At 35.7% G+C, this 21251-nt stretch overlaps 5 protein-coding genes and 1 long non-coding RNA gene across 6 annotated transcripts; all 6 read right to left on the bottom strand.

Annotated features, from left to right (window-relative positions):
* Positions 1–2852: 2852 nt before the first annotated feature.
* Positions 2853–3927, bottom strand: LOC135844937 (uncharacterized). Its single transcript, XM_065363341.1, has 3 exons — positions 3646–3927; positions 3373–3506; positions 2853–3286 (listed from the first exon to the last, which is right to left on the bottom strand). The coding sequence occupies exons 1-3, from the start codon at positions 3847–3849 to the stop codon at positions 2974–2976; spliced, it is 651 nt and encodes a 216-aa protein (XP_065219413.1). The 5' UTR covers positions 3850–3927; the 3' UTR covers positions 2853–2973.
* A 482-nt stretch (positions 3928–4409) lies between these two features.
* On the bottom strand, positions 4410–5435 carry LOC135844408 (uncharacterized). The gene is made up of 3 exons (XM_065362610.1): positions 5158–5435; positions 4902–5035; positions 4410–4797 (listed from the first exon to the last, which is right to left on the bottom strand). The coding sequence occupies exons 1-3, from the start codon at positions 5356–5358 to the stop codon at positions 4524–4526; spliced, it is 609 nt and encodes a 202-aa protein (XP_065218682.1). The 5' UTR covers positions 5359–5435; the 3' UTR covers positions 4410–4523.
* Positions 5436–7086: 1651 nt separating this feature from the next.
* On the bottom strand, positions 7087–8415 carry LOC135844678 (uncharacterized). Its single transcript, XM_065362990.1, has 3 exons — positions 8057–8415; positions 7848–7981; positions 7087–7757 (listed from the first exon to the last, which is right to left on the bottom strand). The coding sequence occupies exons 1-3, from the start codon at positions 8324–8326 to the stop codon at positions 7298–7300; spliced, it is 864 nt and encodes a 287-aa protein (XP_065219062.1). The 5' UTR covers positions 8327–8415; the 3' UTR covers positions 7087–7297.
* Positions 8416–10534: 2119 nt separating this feature from the next.
* On the bottom strand, positions 10535–14591 carry LOC135842597 (mucin-2-like). The gene is made up of 3 exons (XM_065360133.1): positions 14287–14591; positions 14087–14214; positions 10535–14007 (listed from the first exon to the last, which is right to left on the bottom strand). Exons 1-3 carry the CDS (start codon positions 14482–14484, stop codon positions 10647–10649), a joined length of 3687 nt encoding a protein of 1228 aa, XP_065216205.1. The 5' UTR covers positions 14485–14591; the 3' UTR covers positions 10535–10646.
* Positions 14592–14843: 252 nt separating this feature from the next.
* Positions 14844–17437, bottom strand: mst (misato mitochondrial distribution and morphology regulator). The gene is made up of 9 exons (XM_065360134.1): positions 17276–17437; positions 17048–17152; positions 16894–16974; positions 16589–16814; positions 16278–16519; positions 15916–16203; positions 15520–15836; positions 15231–15454; positions 14844–15149 (listed from the first exon to the last, which is right to left on the bottom strand). Exons 2-9 carry the CDS (start codon positions 17123–17125, stop codon positions 14953–14955), a joined length of 1653 nt encoding a protein of 550 aa, XP_065216206.1. The 5' UTR covers positions 17126–17152; positions 17276–17437; the 3' UTR covers positions 14844–14952.
* A 106-nt stretch (positions 17438–17543) lies between these two features.
* Positions 17544–18723, bottom strand: LOC135844969 (uncharacterized). The gene is made up of 3 exons (XR_010558682.1): positions 18468–18723; positions 17980–18384; positions 17544–17871 (listed from the first exon to the last, which is right to left on the bottom strand). It is a non-coding gene; the product is annotated as an uncharacterized LOC135844969 (long non-coding RNA).
* Between the last annotated feature and the right edge of the window lie 2528 nt (positions 18724–21251).

Here is a 21251-nt window from a genome sequence, read left to right as displayed (position 1 = left end):
TGAAAATCAAAATAAATCAATCGATTGGTTGAGTTTTTTGAAATTCTTACATATTTAGGATTAATTTTGGAACTTACGAAGAAACAAAATTGTAATCGTCAATTGGTACGTAGTAAATGGCTCCCCAAACTTCGTATCCACAATCTGGAACTATGGTTGATAAACTTCCTTTTGCTTCTTCAGTATAATGATTGAAATCGAGTCTGTGATACTGAAATCAAAATTCTACAATTAGTAGGCCATACCTACATACATATGATTTGGGAGTATCATAAGCTCGCCCCAGGGCAGTGAATTTCATCTTTTTATGAACCTGTTCAAGTTAGTAACTTACTGGTAATCGAGCTACACCGACTCTTTTAGCACTAGGGAACTTCTTGTTCAAGTACAAAGGTTTTGCTCCTCTGCTGTAGGCAAAAAGACAAAAGACATCTGCACCCCACGGTGCCTTTATTACTTCAACTGGAGGAACGTCATCATTATCAGCTTTCACAAAAAATGTTAATGTGCAGATAATAAAAAAACTAAAATGCATTTTGGAAATTTTATAAAGACAGGTTAGGAAGGCACTACCTACCTACTTTTTTTCAAAATGGTATCAGGTAGTGATGAGTTGAATATTTTTATATATAGGTAGGTAGGTAGAATTTTATTTGCATTTTCACAAAGCTCTGAAAGTGTTTTCGAAGCTAGGTATTATTAATAGATAAATATTGTGTATTTACAAAATCTGTGCCCCAGAAGAGGGCAAATAGGACATCAACCAGCTACACAAATGAAAAATTTGACTGAAAATGAGTTTTACAAGGTTTAAAATAGATATTTCTGTGTTTTTTATTGGGAAAGCAATAAATCATGATACTATACAAACAGGTACCTACCGAATCAATAAAACTGAAAAACAGGTTTTTTTGGCAATAATGGGGAAAATAATTAAGGGAAGCGGTGGATTCTGGTGAATCTGTAACCAAAAAGTCACCAAAATTCACCAAGGAGTCAAAACCCATTCAAAAAAATGTTCAAGAGTCGTTAGAACATTCAGGTGATTTTTTCATAAAAAAAATTCGCCATAAAAAAACAAATAACCCTCCTGGTGACTTCTGGTGAATCTGTAACAAAAAATCACCAAAATTCACCAGGGAGTCAAAACCCATTCAAAAATATTTTCAAGAGTCGTGAGAACATTCAGGTGATTTTTTCATAAAAAAAATTCGCCATAAAAAAACAAATAACCCTCCTGGTGACTTCTGGTGAATCTGTAACAAAAAATCACCAAAATTCACCAGGGAGTCAAAACCCATTCAAAAATATTTTCAAGAGTCGTGAGAACATTCTTGTGATTTTTTCATCAAAAATTCGTCATAAAAAAGCAAAAAACCCCTCCTGGTGACTTCTGGTGAATCTGTAACAAAAAGTCACAAGAATTCACCAGGGAGTCAAAACCCATTCAAAAAAATGGTCAAGGGTCGTGAGGACATTCTGGTGGTTTTTTCATCAAAAATTCGTCATAAAAAAACAAAAAACTCTCTTGGTGACTTCTGGTGAATCTGTTACAAAAAGTCACCAGAATTCACGAGGGAGTCAAAACCCATTCAAAAATATTTTCAAGAGTTGTGAGAACATTCTGTTGATTTTTTTTCATCAAAAATTCGCCATAAAAAAACAAAAAACCCTCCTGGTGACTTTTGATGATTCTGTAACAAAAAGCCACCAGAATTCACCAGGGAGTCAAAACCCATTCAAAACAATTTTCAGGGGTCTTGATTACATTCTTGTGATTTTTTCATCAAAAATTCGGCATAAAAAAAAACAAAAAACCCTACTGGTGACTTTTGGTGAATCTGTTACAAAAAGACACCAGAATTCACGAAGGAGTCAAACCCCATTCAAAACAATTTTCGGGGGTCTTGAGGACATTCTTGTGATTTTTTCATCAAAAATTCGCCATAAAAAAGCAAAAAACCCTCCTGGTGACTTTTGGTGAACCTGTAACAAAAAGTCACCAGAATTCACCAGGGAGTCAAAACCCATTCAAAACAATTTTCAGGGGTCTTGAGGACATTCTTGTGATTTTTTCACCAAAAATTCGCCATAAAAAAAAAACAAAAACCCTTCTGGTGATTTCTGGTGAATCTGTAACAAAAAGTCACCAGAATTCACCAGGGTGTCAAAACACATTCAAAAACATTTTCAAGGGTTGTGAAAACATTCTGGTGATTTTTTCATCGATAATTCGCCATAAAAAAACAAAGAACCCTCCTGGTGACTTCTGGTGAATCTGTAACAAAAAGTCACCAGAATTCACTGGGGGGTCGAAACACATTCAAAAATATTTTCAAGAGTCGTGAGAACATTCTGGTGATTTTTTTTATCAAAAATTCGCCATAAGAAGCAAAAAATCCTCCTGGTGACTTCTGGTGAACCTGTAACAAGAAGTCGCCAGAATTTACGAGGGAGTCAAAACACATTCAAAAAATTTTTCAAGTGTCGTGAGGACATCTGGTCACAAAAGGTCTCTTTGTCAGCAAAATCGGAAAAAAATGTTCATGTGAGCCCAAACTTGCCCCCTTCAAATCACTGGATAGGCAAACACATACTTGCACTTAGAATGAATTGTCTACTCGCCAGGTTGAAGGAGGCACACTCGTTACAGCACACTCTGTACACTTTTTTAGAAGATCCTATGTAAATAATAATTTATAAAAATCATAGGAATAGGAGACAGAATACTGATAACTGATTGGTTGCACGATTATGATCTACCTTTGGAGTAGTTGCGCTTCAATATTGATAAAATGAATGTATATTGCACCTATAACTACCTAATCTACCTACTTTTTAAAAAAATGAAATGTGCTATGCATAAGGTTTATTAATTTTTTTTGTTACTATGATACATGAATACATGATTATGAAGTGAAGTGTAGTGATTTGTGGCAATTTTTCAAGACTGTTAACAGTATTTCACCGAATTCAATTCTGTTTCGATTGATTAACGGATGAAGAGTCATCTGTGCTTCGAATAGGCAACTGCGATATTTCTTCAATATATTTTTCTGGTAAACCAGCATCAATAAATGCGTCAACCATTCTATCGAGTACCAGCTTCGAAGGTCTTCGATTTTCAGGTAATGGAAGACCATAAATCAACTTCTCCGGTAGATATAGTTGTTCGAATGAGACGCATTTCATGTTCACATAAGTTTCAGTATTTCCATCGATGTATGCTTCGATAGTTTTTGGAACTAATATGAATGCTCGTTCGTTATTCACTATGCCACCTACTCTACGATTGTAAATTCAGTATAGATAAGATGGAGCATGAAGTAGGGATCGTGATCATAATATCGAGCATTGTAGAAAGGAGCTTACTTGTCAACAAGATCATAATCTTGAATTGGTATGTGGTAAATGGCTCCCCAAACTTCATACCCACAATCTGGAAGGGGGGTTGATAAACTACCCTTCGCTTCTTTGGAATAGTAATTGAAATCCAGTCTATGATGCTGAAATAAAAATTTGATTGTTAGTATTTCACACAGACCTCAAAATACCCAGTCTCACTGAGGCAGATATGATATAAAAAGCTCCAATTTCCCACTTTTAATTCTTTAGTAAATACGTAAGGTACCCAAGTATACTTACTGGTAATCGAGCTACACCAATTCTTTTAGCATTTGGTACCAATTTGGTGAAGGTTGAACTTTTAGAAAATCGACTGAAGGAGAACAGGCAGAAAACATCGACTCCGGATGGGTCATGTATCACTTCAACTTGAGGAAGTCCACTGTCATCGGCTTGACTCACGAAAAATGTCAATGAGAAAATTACTATAAAACTCAAACACATTTTCAAGCTCAAATTCAAATAGGTGCAGTATTTTTTTCAAAATGATCTAGAATTCTCGAGTAGGTAGGTAGTGATGTGTTTAATATGTACCTATAGATATCAAATTTCATTGAAATTTTTGCGAAGCTAAACGTGTCGTATTATTGACGAATGCTTCAGCCACCTGCATAAATGAAATATTTCGCTGTAAATAAGTTTTACGACGTTTGCAACAGAAATGTTTGTTCGCATTTTATTGGAAAAACAACAATTCAACCGATTTGAAAATGCAAAACAAGTACTTATAGCAGATGAAAATTTCATTTTTTTGTGCAGATGAATGAAAATCAAAAAATTTTAGAGGTGACGATTGCACTCTCTGAAACTCATGTGCGGGCGTTCACGCTTTTTGAGTTCATTTTTCAACTCTTAAAAGTTTGGGAATTTCGTAAAATAATGTCCTTTAAATCTCAGGATGGGCAAACACGCATTCCTGTACTCAAGATGGGTTGCCTATGTCACTCGTGAAAGGAGATTATTCTCAAGTAGGACACCCTGTACAATAAACAAACAAAAAAGGGGGACAGCGCTTACAATAATTTATTAATTATCTATGGGAATTTTATATGTATAATTCTGTGAGATCTATTAAATTCAATATTCTGATTCGATTGACTGGCAAGCATAGACTCATCTCAACTTCTGATAGGCAACCACGATACCTCTTCAATATATTTTTCTGGCAATCCAGCATCGATAAATGCATCCAGCATTCCATCGAGTACCAGCTTCGAAGGTCTACGATTTTCAGGCAAAGGAAGACCATAAATCGACTTCTCTGGCAGGACTAATTGTTGGAACGAGTTACATTTCAAGTTCACAAAGGTATCAATGTTTCCATCTAGGTATGCTTCGACAGGATTTTGAACAAATTGAAATATTCGTTTGTTATTCAACCTGCCACCTTTCCTGTGACATCAAATTTAGTGGATAGGATTACTAGATAGGTAGATGGGTAGGTACCTACCTAATTTTTTTTGAAATTATTACATATTCAGGTTCAAAGAACTCACGTGGCAACTAGATCATAATCTTGAACTGGTATGTAGTAAATGGCTCCCCAAACTTCGTACCCACAATCTGGAACTGTAGTTGGTAGACTGCCTTTCACTTCTTCAGAATAGTAATTAAAATCCAATCTGTGATACTATAAAACGAATCTTATGGTTATTTCATGCAAGCTCCATTCTTACGTGTATAGATTAAAAAAAAATTGTAATCTACCCCCCCCCCCTCCTCCTCCTCTCAATCCAATTCAAATGCACTTACCGGTAATCGAGCTACACCAACTCTCTTAGCACTTGGGAACATTTGATTTATATTCGAACTCTTGGCCCATCTGCTGTAGGTAAACAGGCAGAACACGTCAGCACCCCATGGATCCTGTATTACTTCAACTGGAGGAATATCTTCGTTATCAGCTTTTACAAAAAAAGAAAATGCGCAAATTACGAAAAAACTTAAATGCATTTTCTATGTTTTACTGTTTTACGTAGTGTTTTTTTTTTCGAAATGATTTCAACTGCCTACGAGTTCAATATCATGAACTTATCGAATTTCATTGGCAATTTCACACAGTAGGTAGCTATATAAACGTTGTGTGCAGGTAAATTTGAAGGTGGAGAGGAGCTGCATAAATTACAAAATTGACTGAAAATGGTTTTTACTACGCTTGCGGCAGATATTATTGTTCACATTTTATTTGAAAAAGCAATTAAGTAATTTCAACATTCTAGGAGGAGGGAGAGGGGTCATGTACATAGGTATATGAGGCAATGTCGCACTTACCTACATAGGAACCTATTTTTTTTCAAAATTGAACCTATGAGGAGAGGAGGGGCCACAGGAGGTTTCAGAATATTTGAATCCTCTCTCATATTACACAATATGATCTTTTTTCCCATCCTTTTGCATTTTCAAAGTGGTAAGAAAAAAAGTCCAGGTTACAAGTTAACTGCAAATATGAAAGCACAAACGCCTTTCAAAAACACTTTTTAGATCAAGGCAACTCATTCGATAATTTGAATAATTTTCAATCTTGTACGAGAATTTTTTGAATTCGAAAGTTGAAAAAAAATTATTTACATGCCTAACTAGGAGAGTATCCCAAACAGCACAAAAATATTTAAAACAGAGAGGAATCGAAAGAGGGTCCCTAAATACACCACCAACAAAAACTCCAGACGCTGAAATACATTTTTTCAATTTTTGGCAAATTTTTGAAAATTTAAATTTGTCTTATGAGAAACCGAAAATTTGCTTAAGGTTCCATAAACGGTTCGAAACCATCATCAATCGACTAAGGAAGTCAAAAATGGGATATAAACCAAATTTCAGGTTTTTTGATTCGAGCACTCGCAAATTAGGAATTTATCATTTTTTAAAAAAAGTAGTCGCTGGAAAACTTTTTGATTTGAACCAGCACAAAAATTTTCTTGAAAATGGGCCTAAAACGATCGAAAAAGTCACTAAGACAGTCAATCCGAGTTCATAGGTGCTGAATTTCATATTCAACTTACTTACAGTGTTTCTTCGAAAATTTAAAAATTGGAAAATCAGCTGGAGGCTCCAAAACGGTTCGAAACCATCACCAATCGATTAGCAAGGTCGGAAATAGGATACAAACCAAATTTCAGCTTTCTATGTCAATTTGATAAAATCTTGATTTTTTTCACAATGGGCCAATTTTGAATTTTTAAATATTCGCCAAAAATCAGAATAAGAATTCCAGTTCCTGAAATATCTCCATTTCCCTTTGTCCGGTTTACAGATTTTTGTGCCGATTAGGATATCCCTCTAGTAAGCATTGGAGGCTAGAAAAACCAAAATTGCATCATGTTGTATGAGCCTCATTTTTCCTGCTAATGAGTATTGCAATTACTCAAGAACTAAATTAATATTTTTCGACAAATACATAATATGTACCTAAAAATGATCTAATTTTTGTCAACTGTGTGAAGAAACTGTTCCAGAGCTCCTTGCCAAGTGTGTTTAGTTCAGCTTGGCCTCTCTCTCTCAATATTATTATCTCATAAAAAAATTTAAAACTTTTGCCATCAAGCTGTAATTTTAAATACCCATCTACGTGCAAAGGTATGTAAGTACTTTTTCAACCATTTCAACATAAATAGATAGGTACTTCAAACACTTGTAGGTAAAGTAGGTAAGGTACCTACTTAAATGATCGATAACATAATATTACGTGCAATATTTTATTTTAATTGAAATTTTTAATTTCTCAATAAAATGTAGGTATAATCTTGTAAAATTTTTCATTGTGATAGGTATCTAAAATTTATGCTTTAATACGAAAATTATTATTTTTTTAAAAAAAATAATGACTCATTACAATCTAAAGTGAAGAACGTAATAAATTTTAAGCTTTTCGTTATAGAAAATTGCTTAGTTATTACGGCTGGTTATGTGGCATTGGTGGCACTCCATAAGGGGGGGTAACTTGAACTTGCTGATCTTGGTTTTGATCAACAACCACCGAATCAGGTGCCACGACAACGGAATCAGGAGCCACGACAACAGAATCAGGAGCCACAACGACTGTTGGGTTTTGTTGAGGCTGCTGGACCTGGTTTGTTTCAATGTAACCCTGTTCTAAGGTTGGAATTTGGGAAACTTCGTCTATGTATTTTTGAGGTAAACCGCCATCTTGGTAGGATTCGACCAACATGTCGATAATTTGCTGAGATGGTCTTCTGTCTTGAGGCAGGGGAAGTCCATAGATTACTTTATCGGGTAGGCTGGTTTGTTGGAAAGCGTTACATTTTACATTGATGACGTTTCCGTTGGAATAAGCTTCGACGACGGTTTGCACGAAATGGAATACTTTCTTGCCATCTACTATGCCTCCTTTTCTGTAAATCGATAAATTAAAAATATTAGTATGAAGATGCATTCAACAAATTTGAAATTTTTCCCAAAGGATGAAAAATGGACAGACGTACAATAAAACAGTATCTAAATCTGTAACCGGAATCAAATAAATAGATCCCCAGACTTCGTATCCGCAATCAGGAACAATAGTCGGGAAACTTCCTTGTAAATCTTGCGAGTAGTAGTTGAAATCAAGCCTGTGATACTGTAATTAAAAAAAAATTCATTAATCAACTTTTCCCAGATAATGAGGCAGATTAGATCCATGTTGAATACTTACTGGTAATCGTGCAACTCCAGAATAAATGGCATTAGGAACATCCTGCTGCATCGTGGCAGGCATTACCCAATTACCATAGGTGAACAGACAGAATACATTGTCTGTTCCAAGAGGTTCCACTTGCTCGTCAATCGATGGCACATTATCATCGTCTACTTTATCGACAAATTCGGTAGGTCCATTGTTAACAACTTGGACTTGAGGTGCACCCAAATCAGCGTTGACAAAAGCTGCGGATACGATAAACAAAAAGACAGGGGTGAAATACATCTTCACTTCTTCAGCTCAACTACCAGTTTGAAAGAGATTTTAAAATGGTTATTCTACGTGTAATTTTTTACATTTTATGTCACCTTGTAGGTCGAATTTTCAAACGCTCAAAACAAATAAGTTAACCGAGGACTTGTTGAGTATTGTGATTAATTGAATATTTCCATCGAACAGATACCACGGTTGGAGTTGATTTTATGGCTCGAACGTCTAATTGTTCAAATAATACGTAAACCATTAATGTGTTTTTCATGCAGCCTGCGATCGCAGCATCATTAAAAATCGGCGTGGAATGACTGCGGGATTGAAATTCGAATGTACCTTTTGCTATTGAAATGTTCCTATAAAATTTTAATTTCCATTAAAGGGGTAGATGAATGAGAATTAATGAGAGGTGGGGGGGAGGGGGCAAATAAATATTGCCAATAGCTGCAGCCATCAATTTTCATACAAAATATGCAATTTTTCAAACTCAGAAATTAATTTTCTTTTCTTTTAAGGCCTACGCAATTTTTGTAAACTGTCCTGGACAAAAGTTATCACTTCTGCACGTTTTTTCCAGATGGCACATATGTAAATTTTTAACGCCGAAAGTCAAGTTTGCTCATATTGATGGGGTGAAATGCCTTCTTTGCCCTTCTTCATTGACCTAAACCTGAGCTATTGATGATGTGATGAGGTTCCATGTTTTTTCGACACCCAGAAATTCGTGTTGGAATCACACTTTAACTTTTCAAGTTTTTAAACAGGCATTCCCCTTCAAAGTTCAATTTTAGGCTTTTTAAATTTTCATCAATTATTTGGAATAATTAACAAATCTTTTCTCTCCAAAAATCTGCCAAAAGTGTGAAAAACTTCTAAAATGTGATGAGACATGTCGATTCCAACCAGTTTCGAGGTGTCATGTCGTGTCATGTTCCAAGATAGGCGTCGTGTGAGAATAAACAAATATCCGAACGATAAGTAACACGTCATTTTGGATTTTAACCATATTTGAGAGGGAGAGGATGAAGGTAGGAGGGGGTTCGGAGGGGTCAGATCGAAAAAATAAGTGAATATTCGAACTCAGCGCCTTTAAATTAGCAACAATCAATATGCCACTTCACTTTCATGTTTCATTTTTTAAATTTTTTGTGAACATATGTACCTAAGTAGGTATCTACCTACTCCTGATAAGTTGTGGAGATCACATTTTGAAAATTACCACATTTTGCAGTAAATAAAATGAAGAAGAGTTTTACTGCAATTTTTCACATTTCTAATTGGCAGCCTTAAATTTTATATTCATCATCAATAACTCAATAAGTTGAGCTTTCACAATAAAAGTTCAACTTTGAGCTTTTTAAGTTTTGATTATTGAACGGAGGGAGCCTATAAAATAATCCGAGTGAAAGCAAGGGACCAGACCAGATTCATTATTTTTTTGTTTGCCTTGATGAATAAGCCACTGCCACTAACGTGAAAATGATGAAATTCACCCCTTCGCTCTTAGGAGGGCTAGGGTGGAAATTATGATGGGTATTTTGCTAGGTCATTGGAGGAAAGGAAAGGGAGGTAGTGAAAAATGTTGGAGCCCGGAAATGCTTTATCCCCCAGTAAGCTTTTAAACAATAGAAATCTGCAACTTGCACCAAGCAACTGCCATCACAGTTGACCTTCCCAAATTCAAATTCACCATTCACTATTGAAGTTCTGCGTCATTCGTGCAATGTCGATCGTCAGCAGTTGCACGATGCTTGAATTATGGTGACCTTCACAGCATAGTTTTGTAGGTTAATGGTGTCTACAATTTTATTTTCAATTTAAGCAAACAAATCATCATCAACAACACCATCATCATCATCATCATCACTCCCAAACATGGTTGCTTTCATTGTCAGGATATTGTGGGTAGATGGGAAATCCGTTCAGATATCGGAATTTATTAATCATTTATGAATGGAATTTCCACATCGTGGTAATTTTTTTGACGCTTCAAAATGAACTAATTCATAGGTACCTCCTGACTACTAATCCTACTCATCTTCTTATGGAATTCTAGTGATCATGATTTAGAACAGAATAAAATATATGGTAATGAATGTTCAAAAAAAGCACATGCTAGCTTCTTCAATCTCCACAAGATGAATAAGTACTGACTAGAAGATTCATTTCAGAAACTGGACAAAAATTTATGATAAAACTCATCGAAAAACCAAGACATTGTAATTTAAATTCATAAAATTTTATTTCGAATTAGGAATTATGCTTTGCAATACAACTTTGAAATAATTTCACTTAGGTAGCTAATAATATCTATTAATCTTAATTACATTGCGACTTAATATAATTGAATGTGACTTCCAAAAGTAAATCCAGGAATCAATTCGTCTGGTTGATAGTAGCAGTTTGGTGGTTTGTAATTGGAGTTATGAATGTATTGTGGATACCGATAAGCAAATGTGTATCCTAGAGCTGGAGAGACAGGTGTATAATTAGGTGCCATAAATGTGGATGGGGTATATGCAGGAGGAGATACTTGATGAATAGGCTGGGAAGGAACTGTAGGAGCTTGAACTGGACTAGCAATATTGGTAGGTTGAGAAGAGATATTGTGAGGTTGTTGGGAAATGAGCTGATCAGGATGATCATTTTGAGTAATAGTTGGATGGGATGCGATTGTTGGAGATGCAGTTGGTGTAATGGCTACATTGTCTGGTTTGGTGACCAATGTGGCTGGATTACCATTCGTAACAACATGATTTGGTGCTTGGAGCGTGGATGTTGGTGGAATAACAGTTGCACTTGGTCCATTCTCAACGATTTGATTGGGAACGTGAACTATATGATCATCTGGGGTGGTGGCTGTGAGCGGGGCGTTGTCTATTTGGTGAACCACTGGAGCTGGATTGCCATCATTCACAACAGTTGGTTGAGAAGTCAACAGAACTGGATGACTGTTGTCAACGATATGATTAGGGACCTGAACAGTATGTGAATCTGGGGTTGTAGGGGTAAGTGCGACATTGGGTGGTGGAGAAACCAATTGATCTGGATGGCTGGTCAAGAGTCCAGTAGAATGGGGCTGATCAACAGGTTGTACGGGAATTGTGCTAGTGGATGGAGGTATATTCAAATCATCATCAATGTGCTTAGGTGTCCATGTTGAAGGGGAACGACCTAAAGAAAACATAGGCTTATCTTGCACCACAGGGGGTTGACTAGAAATACCAAAAGTAGCTGGAATTGCACTAGGAGGATAGTTGTTATGATTGAATCCAAACATCGGCTTTTCAGGTATAACAGGGATAGGTTTTGATACATCGGGTGAAGTTGGGATTGAGTGAACTGTATGATCACCATGGGGTTGAATTTGCATATGATTAGGTGCCGTGTTGGTGTTCAATAAATCTGGGTTATTGACTTCAAGGGATTTTGGAATGATTTGAGAGTTGGGGCTAGTAGGTTGAAGTTGTAAATGATTTGGTGCTGTGTTGGTGTTCAAGACATCAGGATGGTTGACATCCAGAGTATGAGGAGTTAGTTGTTGAGAGCTGGGGGTTTGAATGATGGTATGATCAGTATCAGGGCGGAGTTGTACATGATTTGGTGCTGTGTTGGTATTCAAAAGATCAGGATTATTGTTGACCTCGAGGGTATGTGGGTTGATTTGATAATAATCAGGGGATTGATGGTCAACACAATTTGGTTGATTCAATGTAAACATTGGTTTATCAGAAACAACAGGAGATGGTTTTGGTACAGCGAATGATTCAGGGATTTGGTGAAGAGTCTGATCACCAGTGGGATGAACTTGCAGGTGATCTGGTCCAGTGTTGGTTAGCAAAACATCGGGGCTATTGCCTGGATTGACAACGTTTGCAGTGGGTTGATGAGATACAAGAAGTGGTTGGTTGTCAACAGGTGTTGTGCAAGGAGCATCATGAGTAATAACATGATTGGGTTGAGTTTGTTCAAATCCAAACATAGGGTTCTTTGGTAAGATAGGAGCTGGTTTTGATACACTAAAGGAATCTGGGAGACGATAAATGGGGTGATCAACTGCCGTATGAGGTTGTACATTATCTGGTATAGTGTTGGTTTGCAAATGATTAGGGTTGTTGTGCAGAACAACGGGATTTACAGACTTTTGATGAGGAATGACTGTTGGATTGCTGTTCTGTGGTTGGCCCACCAAGAGAGATGGATTACCAACTTGTTGAGTGGGGAAAGAATTTGTGGTTGATGGCGCATCATTTAGTGTAAGTAAAGGAGAATCATTTTGATAATTTGGGGTCAAATTGGAATCTGGTGAAAGAGTCAACAGGCCAGAATCTGAACCAGGAATGCCATTATCACATGGAATATCATATGAAGTAGGTAACGTTGGGACCGGTTCATTTCCTATTTGATAAGACGGATTATTTAGAAGACCAGGAGCTTGAACTGGAAGCCTAGGAGGAGAAACAGTATCAGGACTCAAAAGTAAGTGGTTTTGAGGTTGTTGCTGAGTGACAGTGGGCTGACCAGTGGTTGCGTAATCTGGTATAACTTGAGTTTGTTGTTTTGGTCCACCTAGCAGCATTGGAGGCACATCTTCTGGTCTTGAGAATGATGGTTGAACTTCATTTGGTTGAAGACTTGTTGGAGTTTGTACTTTGTAATCTTGTCCAACTGGAACCGAGTTAAGATTTTTATTTGGGGATATGTTTAGAGGAGTGATGACCACATATGATTGATCATCTGAAGGTGTTTGTGGTGTTCCCGATATTGTAGGAGTCAATGAAGTAGGTTGACCCACACCAGTTACTTGGGTAGGAATAGCGTTGTCAATTCCCCTGACAACATGACCATTTGGTGGAACCACTACGTTAGAATCAACATTCTTTCCAGGTACTATAACAGGTGATGAATGTTGCACATTAGTGGCTGGTTGTGCCATCACAGGTTGAGCAGTTGTACTTCCAGGTAACTTCAATGGCGTAATAAGGACAACTGGTTGACCATCAGGAGTATGAGTAACACCAGAATCAATCTCTTTAGGAACAGCTATTTGAACATCATTTGGGCCAGATTGGACGTTTGAACTTCCTGGTAATTTCATTGGTGTAATCGCAACAACTGGTTGTCCATCTGGAGTTTGCGCAACGCCGGCGTCGATATCTTTAGGTACAACTACTTGAACATCATGAGAGCCAGGTTGTACATTGGTTAGTGGGACTTGCCCTTGAACGTATCCAGGTGTATTCGATATTACCGAAGGTGGACTATTTGGATTCGGAACTCCGGGAAGCAACTTACGCGTATTCGGTTGAATGTTTACAGAAGGAACACCTGTTGTAGGTTGAACGTTGTTGTACTGATGAGCTGGAACAACGGGTAGCTGATCATAAGTGCGTTTGGGTTGTTGATTATCTTGTCTAGGATGGTAATCTTGTGGAATGATTGGATGATATTGAGGTTTTATAGAAGAATTTCTCAATCCTTTGATATATTCTTGAGGTACTCCTATTTGAGCCAGACGATTGTAGTAGGCGTCGTCTTCAATAGTGTTGGGTATTTTCATATTGAAATGTCTCCACGGAGGATGATCTCCTGGTTGGATACCGAGATCAACGACTAGACAATTCATTTCGTTGTATTTGACTACAAAAACGTCTTCGTTTGATTCAAATGGTACTGAGTATTCGCTTCGGGACTGTCTATAAAATCGTCAGGAAAATTAACAAACACGAAATGAAACAAGTTAAAGTTAAATCCCTTAATTGTTTCCCGACTTACTTGAGCACAGCGTCATATTCGGTTTTATCAATGGAATACACAGCTCCCCAAACTTTTTGGTATTGGAGAGGAGCATCATTGTTGCCTTGTGTATTACAATCGTCACTTGAAAAACCAATCTTGTGTTTCTGAAAGAAAAAATAAATAGAATCAACTCATTTCTACATTAGGAAAACGTCAAAAGACTTCATTCAACTTACGCTCAAGTATCCAGGACCCAATAAATCGGCTGAAGGTGCAAATTGCAGAACCTTTTCTTTGAAGATCCATTCGCTACATGTAAACAGACAAATCTTCCCATCGGGGAGTTGACTTTGCTGTACATTATCGTCAGCCAAAGCTCCGCTCAAGACGATTTTAAGGAATAATAAAAGTAACGGTATCATCTCTCGTAACATTTCACCAACTTAATACCGTCGGAGGTTCGATTTTTCATCGATTAAATGAGTTGTAGGATGGTGATGTTACTCGAAATCGGGTATTTACTTATCCTCTGACGCATAAGCGATTTTATTTATCACGATTTTGAAAATCGTTTGAACAAATAAAAGAGAACTGCAATTGCTTCAGCGTCCCATTATTTAAACAATTTATGGAGGTCACGCTGGTGACTTTCAAACTACCTACACGTATCCCATTGACTTTGAAAAATTCAAAATGCAAATATAAAAACACATTTTAAATGGTTGGAAAACTACAAAACCTATCAATTACGACGAGTGCATCTGCGTTGAAATTCATTGCAATAAAACACCCATAACGATGTATCTGTGTTTATTTTTTCTTTTAAAAAATATGATTTTTAAAGAAAACAAGCTCATATCTGAATGAAATTACATCTTCGACAAAAAGAACTCTCCAAAAAATTAATCCTCATAATTGTCTCTCAGAGTTAACAATTTTTCAAGCGATTCGTTGTACTCTAATTGTTCCAAACCTGCTGCAGAAAACTGATGTATTTGCTTTAGTTTGATTTTGGCAGCTTTTTCATGTAGATCAGTAAGTAGAGATGCCGAATTTGAGGTATTATGCAGTCCAGTCAGCATAGGAGCTTCGATAACAGCTATAAAAAAAATTAAAAATCAAAACTAGTACTGTCTCGAGTTCGTCAGAATTTCATCAATGATCACGAAATTCGACTTACAGAACGACATAGGAAACGTATCAGTTGAAACGTAACCAGTCCTGGTGACATATTCGTCGAATATATTGGGAAAAGATACGGGTACTTTGAGAGGTAATTCGAAGGAATTAATCACAGCTGATTTTCTTATACCCGGATCTGAACAATACTCGAAATATGAGATCAACATTTCATCGACATTTTGACATTTGTACGCCGGATTTGAGCAGTTTCTCTTCTCCAAGCTGTAAAAATATTAAATTAGATCGATTTTACACAAAGTCACGATACCAATGACGATAATACGTACTCTGGCAATAATCTAAATTTGTTCAGTCCTCTGATAGTGATATCGTGTAGATCAGACGAATCTACGGTAACATTGACATGAGGCGTCACAGGGGTCCAAATAGGATCGGATAATTTTTCAAAACACTCCAAAATACTCGTTTCTGGATAAACAGGAAAAGGTAACCGCATCGTTCCATTTAACAATTTTCTTCCAGAAGGCACCAATCTCGACAGAAAACTCGACAATCGAATCGGATTTGTTCGTTTTCGATAAATAAGGCTCATTGAATCTAGATACGAAGCTAATAAGGCGCTGCTATGGTACCATAAATTGTGCTGGAATTCAAACAGATATAAATTTCCAACATTCAAACGTCATTTTCGTTTCAAATCGATCAAATTGATGAATTCTTACTTTGTAATTTATATTATTAAATTTTCTCGGTGAAGCTGGTTCGTACCAGAATTCGGTAGCAGTACTAAGTGGCACAAATGGCACCGAAAAGTCGGATAATTCAGCGAAACTCAAAGCACCGTTGATAGTTCTGATCAAACTTTGATTAACAGTGGAATTTTCGTAGAAAGAGGCGATGTTAGGGATACCAAAAATAGACTTAGAGGAGTATTCGTCTTGAAGATATTCAATGGCAGAAATCGTTAATCCTGAAAATCCATCGACGCAGTCGAATAATACTTGGAAACCCTGTAATCGAATTTTCAATAAAATATAACTCGAAAAAAAGACAAACATAAATAATAATGTTCCGATCGACTTGCCTGCAGATAATTACACTCTTCTGCATAAATTCTACATTTATCAGCCCATTCGTCCGAAAAAAGCTCACTTTTCCAGAGCTCAGTGCCTTGAGCATATGTGTCGAATAACTGCTCCTGATTACCGTGCTGATATTCATTGATAAGGTTAATGGTCCTAGGATGGAATCTAGTTCCCAGATAATCAGACCAGACAGTAACGTCGTCATCTAAATGATACATTTTGATGGCATTTTCAACGCTACCTGAATAAACATAATCTTTTTTAAAGAAACAGTTCAGAAAGAGGTATTAGAAGTAATTTCAAAATGTACCAGGTTCACTGATTTCTTCTTCTTGTCGTTCCAAGTCTTCCAAAAACTGATTCTTCTTTCTCTTCGGTTCTTCTTTAACTTCAGTGTCGTTTTCTGACCACAGAACAACATCTTCTGATATTTCAGGTACTACAGGATCTTCGTACAAGTCACTACGTTCCGGAAAACATCCTAGACTACCTTTAACGTCCACTAATAAGAGACGTGGAGTGAAAGTGACTTCTTTCTGGAGAAAATACGAACGATAAGAGAAACGGTACCATGAATCACTAGCATAGAAATAGAAATAAATTTCAGTAGCTTACTTTGAGGTTTTCACCTTCTCGAAATAAAACATCGTAGTTTATTTCCGGTGCAACATCGGCATTATAGATGAAAGAAGCTTCCTAAAATTATAACAAGATTATCCTGGATGAGTGAATTTTTCGGTAGTATGATGAAACCGACAGAAGATATTACCTGAATGTTCCACCAATGAGAACCGATGAAATTCGAATAGTGTCCGAATTGTAGTGTAATTAATTCATTAGTTGACATTATCACGGAATCATTAATTCGACTGAGCTGAAATTTAATTCGAAAAATTACAGTGGAAGTATTGATAAGAACCAAGAACAGATGTTATGTATTCATATCTTATATGGTTAAAAAATTACTTTAGATGAGAGGAAGTTCTCATATACTGACCTGTGATACTTGAAACTGAATAAAAATTACTTTTGCTTTAAATTCTAATAATTCTTCGAACTTTTGAACAAAAAAACGTCAAAAGAAAAGAACTTTTAACTTTCAAATTTCAAAAATTCAAAATCACATGTGATTTGCTTTGTTTATTTCCGAACAATGTTACCAACTTATAAAACAAAAATTGTACAAAAATGAAAATTGAAATGTAAAACAAGTTGCATAGTTCAACAGTTTGAGGCATAGAATTAATAATAAAAATATGGGAAAATGGAACAATTTTATTGAGTAATGAAGATACATACCTATGTATGTATAATTATTAAATTAATACATCGATATAATTTTCTACACAAATTTAAATGAAATCCTACCACAAATTGAGCTACAAAAATTCAGTTTTCCTTGTTGTGTTTTTGCCAAGCTCGTGGTTTACATTCAACGATCTCCACATGACACCCAATAAGTTCTTTATTTTTTTCAAAAATCATGTTCAGTTTATATTTTCCATAAAAAAAAGATTTCGGTAATGTAGCCATAGCTCCTCCTTTCTGATCAAATAACAAATTAACATCGTATTCATTCACGAAATATGTTCCCTGGAAGAAGTAAAGAATTGACATTTATTTTTTGAAATATTTTTCCAAACAATCTTACCTACGAGTACATTAAAATTTGTAATTCAATTAGGTATCTATTCTTCTTACTCGAGGAATTGGGCAACCAATTGGCATGTTATTAATGCGCTGGAAAGTTTTCCAAAGCTCTCCCATGTAGCGATAGGTATCTGAACAAATACGATTCAAAGTGATTCGAAAATAGTTCGCTGTGAATCTGCCAGTAGATGGGGAGAATTTTTCTAACTGAAACACTCCCTAAACAAAAATACACATTAGTACATACATATTTGGTTCTATTATTTCTACAGCATATTGAAAAATGTTATCTACCTCTATGCTATCGTCAAATGGTATAAGGTAGGTGATATTTCCACTCAGGTATTTTCCACCATTGGCATTTCGAACTGATTTCAAATTATATTGAATTAAATTCTTCCCTGACTCGTTCGCAGGGCATGGACTTGCGTACTTTAACTCGGTGAAAAAGTCTCCCTAAAAAACGTTTGAAAATTGAAAATCCGTGTTTTGATTTTCATTTGAAATTAGGTAAACTGATTCAGGATAATTAATCTTACCGATGAACTTGAAGCTGAAACGTACTGCTGCCAAATTGAACATAATATAGCACTCGAAACGAAATAGACTTTATAGCGTTCCATATTCTATGTGAAATTGCTTTTTAAATCCGCACACAATTCAAAATAACACCAATACTCATTTTTAAAACAATAAACAATTGAAATCTACGAAATGGAGGAAGCTGAGATAAGCTGGAGGAATTTACTATACGCCTCATTAAGTAATTGTTCTCGAACCTTGAATTTCGATAAAATCAAACGTATGCGTAGGGTCGTAGGTGTGTGTTTTTGAGCAGAAAATTGGACAAAAGTGATTATAATTCTGCGTCCTATTTAACTTTTAAACTTGCTATGTAGCTAGGTACCTATGTCAACTAGCACAGCTACCTATTCCTAATTGTTTTTTAATAACATTCGCCTAAACGTTGTTAATATCTGGTAGAATATTGAATAAAATAAAATATACCATAAAATATGATGCGTTCATTCGCTCAGATAATCATTTGGGTAATAGTTTTTGGTACCTATGCTTTTGATTCAATTCATCCATTACAGAAATGTTACCCAATATTCTTCGGATTTATGTTGTAATCTTTCAACTACTAGTGATCTTACAAACAGGAGCCTTCCAGAAAGAAGTCTACCAACATCCCAATTCTGTAAGTTACCTAGTACGAGTACGAATCGTAATTTTGTACCTATATTTTATTGTGTATTCGACCGAATATTATTATTTTTTTCAGGGCGAATATGTCCTCGATTGGAAATACATTGGACCGTGTGAAAATGGCAGAGGGTCCAATGAAATACAAATGAACGTTAAATTGACGAAAAAAAATAAACGACCTCAAATGTTTGGAAATTACACGTTCTTAATACCATGGGATGAAAGCATACACGTAATTAATTTACGAAATTTGTTCTCTACCAGCTTCCAAAATGATTTAGATCAACGATAATCATACCTATTTATTTTTAGATGCATTTGCATTACATGAAAATGGGATTCCGTTCTGATTCTGCTTGGAGTCCAAAAGTTTATCTATGGACACTAACAGGCTGCACTCAATACAGACTTATTTTGGCTGGTTTTGGATTTTTAAGTCACATGGGCATGCCGAACAGATGCCCCATACCCAAAGTAAGATATTCTCTGCTGGAAGAATGATAGTCATTCGTATTAAAATATTGATACACGTCTGTATGTTTAGGGGGCTTATGTGATGAAGGAGTACGACGTGGATAAAATTATAGGAGACGTAGGTCCGTTGATACCGAAGACGTTTCTTTACGGAAGTTATAAAATATTTTGTGAGCTGAAGAAAACCGATAGAACGGTAGGATGTGCTAGAATCGCAATAGATGTTATACCAAAATGGCAAAGAAGAAATAAAACACGATTTGAACAAGAATAATGGAAGGTTTTTTTCTTTTGCTCGTGGTATTTTTAATTGTTAAATATGAGGAGCTTGGTGACAAAGTTAGACAAACGCCACGGAGGGCGCATACGGAAAGGGACCTAACGACCAAAAAAAAAAAAAAAAAAAAGTTCTCCGAAATTGTTGTAGGAACTCTGTAAAGGTTCCTACAACAATTTCGGAGAACTTTTTTTTTTTTGGTCGTTAGGTCCCTTTCCGTATGCGCCCTCCGTGGCGTTTGTCTAACTTTGTCACCAAGCTCCTCATATTATGGCATAATAAAGAGAAATTTTTGAACTTGAATTTATTATTATTTCTTGTTCGATGGCTCGATGCACATTTTCGAAATTAAAAAATATGATGAATGAAATGAATGCAATCATTACTTAAATCATGATGATATTCCTAAAAAAAAGTCCCAAATTGATTTGAAAAGAAATTTTGTTTTCAAATTTGAATTTCAAACAAAAAACTTGCCGGGAAAAACACAAATGATAAAACTAAAATAAATATAAAATAAAACAATAAAACATTTAAATTTTAATTTTTTATTTTTATTTAAAATAAAAAATAAAATTTAATTGTCTCAAAATTTTCTCGTAATTACCACGAATTACTAATTACTAGAGACTAAGGGTACTTTTCGGCATCGTGCACTGTCGAGTGCTTTCGGCTACGCTCGTTTGACTTCAATGATTCAAGTTCCCTGTTCCATGTTGATGAGATTTTTAATTTTAATTATAAATTTATAATATTCGAATATAATATTAACTTTTACTTATTCTTCATTGTCTTTCTTGTAGAATACAAATTTTGTTGCTTACTTAATAGGTAATATACTTTGAGTTACGAGTAAATGCCTGGTGAGCAGTTGGAAATCTGATTCGATTTTTTCGACTTTGACTTTTTGACTGATGTGATGTCATATCAATCTTCTTTTGAAAAACATAAAACATCCCAAATTCCAAATGTTTGTACAATTGTACAACAACGTCACTTCTGTTAAGAGTTTTACATTTCTTCAAATTGATTTCAAAAGACTAGTATCATCACAGCTGTTTTTCCTTTATATTTGGTAATGTTTGGATCGGAAACCAAGTTGTCTAACAAGAGTACAAGATTGTTGACGAAATTATGAAACAGATCAACATTCAAAAGAAACAGGACTAACACAAGTTTTATTGTTAAAATACGTATAATATTCGTATGAAATAATATGATTATAAAGGAAGATTTGAACGAAAAGGAAACAGGGGTTTCATCTCTGATTCTTTGATAAGGAAAATATTTCACTTTCATGGAGACAAGTCAAACGAGTGTAGCCGAAAGCACTCGACAGTGCACGATGCCGAAAAGTATCCTT

Source organism: Planococcus citri, chromosome 4, assembly GCF_950023065.1.
Source record: "Planococcus citri chromosome 4, ihPlaCitr1.1, whole genome shotgun sequence".
NCBI lineage: Eukaryota > Metazoa > Arthropoda > Insecta > Hemiptera > Pseudococcidae > Planococcus > Planococcus citri.
This window is presented reverse-complemented; position numbering and strand designations above follow the sequence as displayed.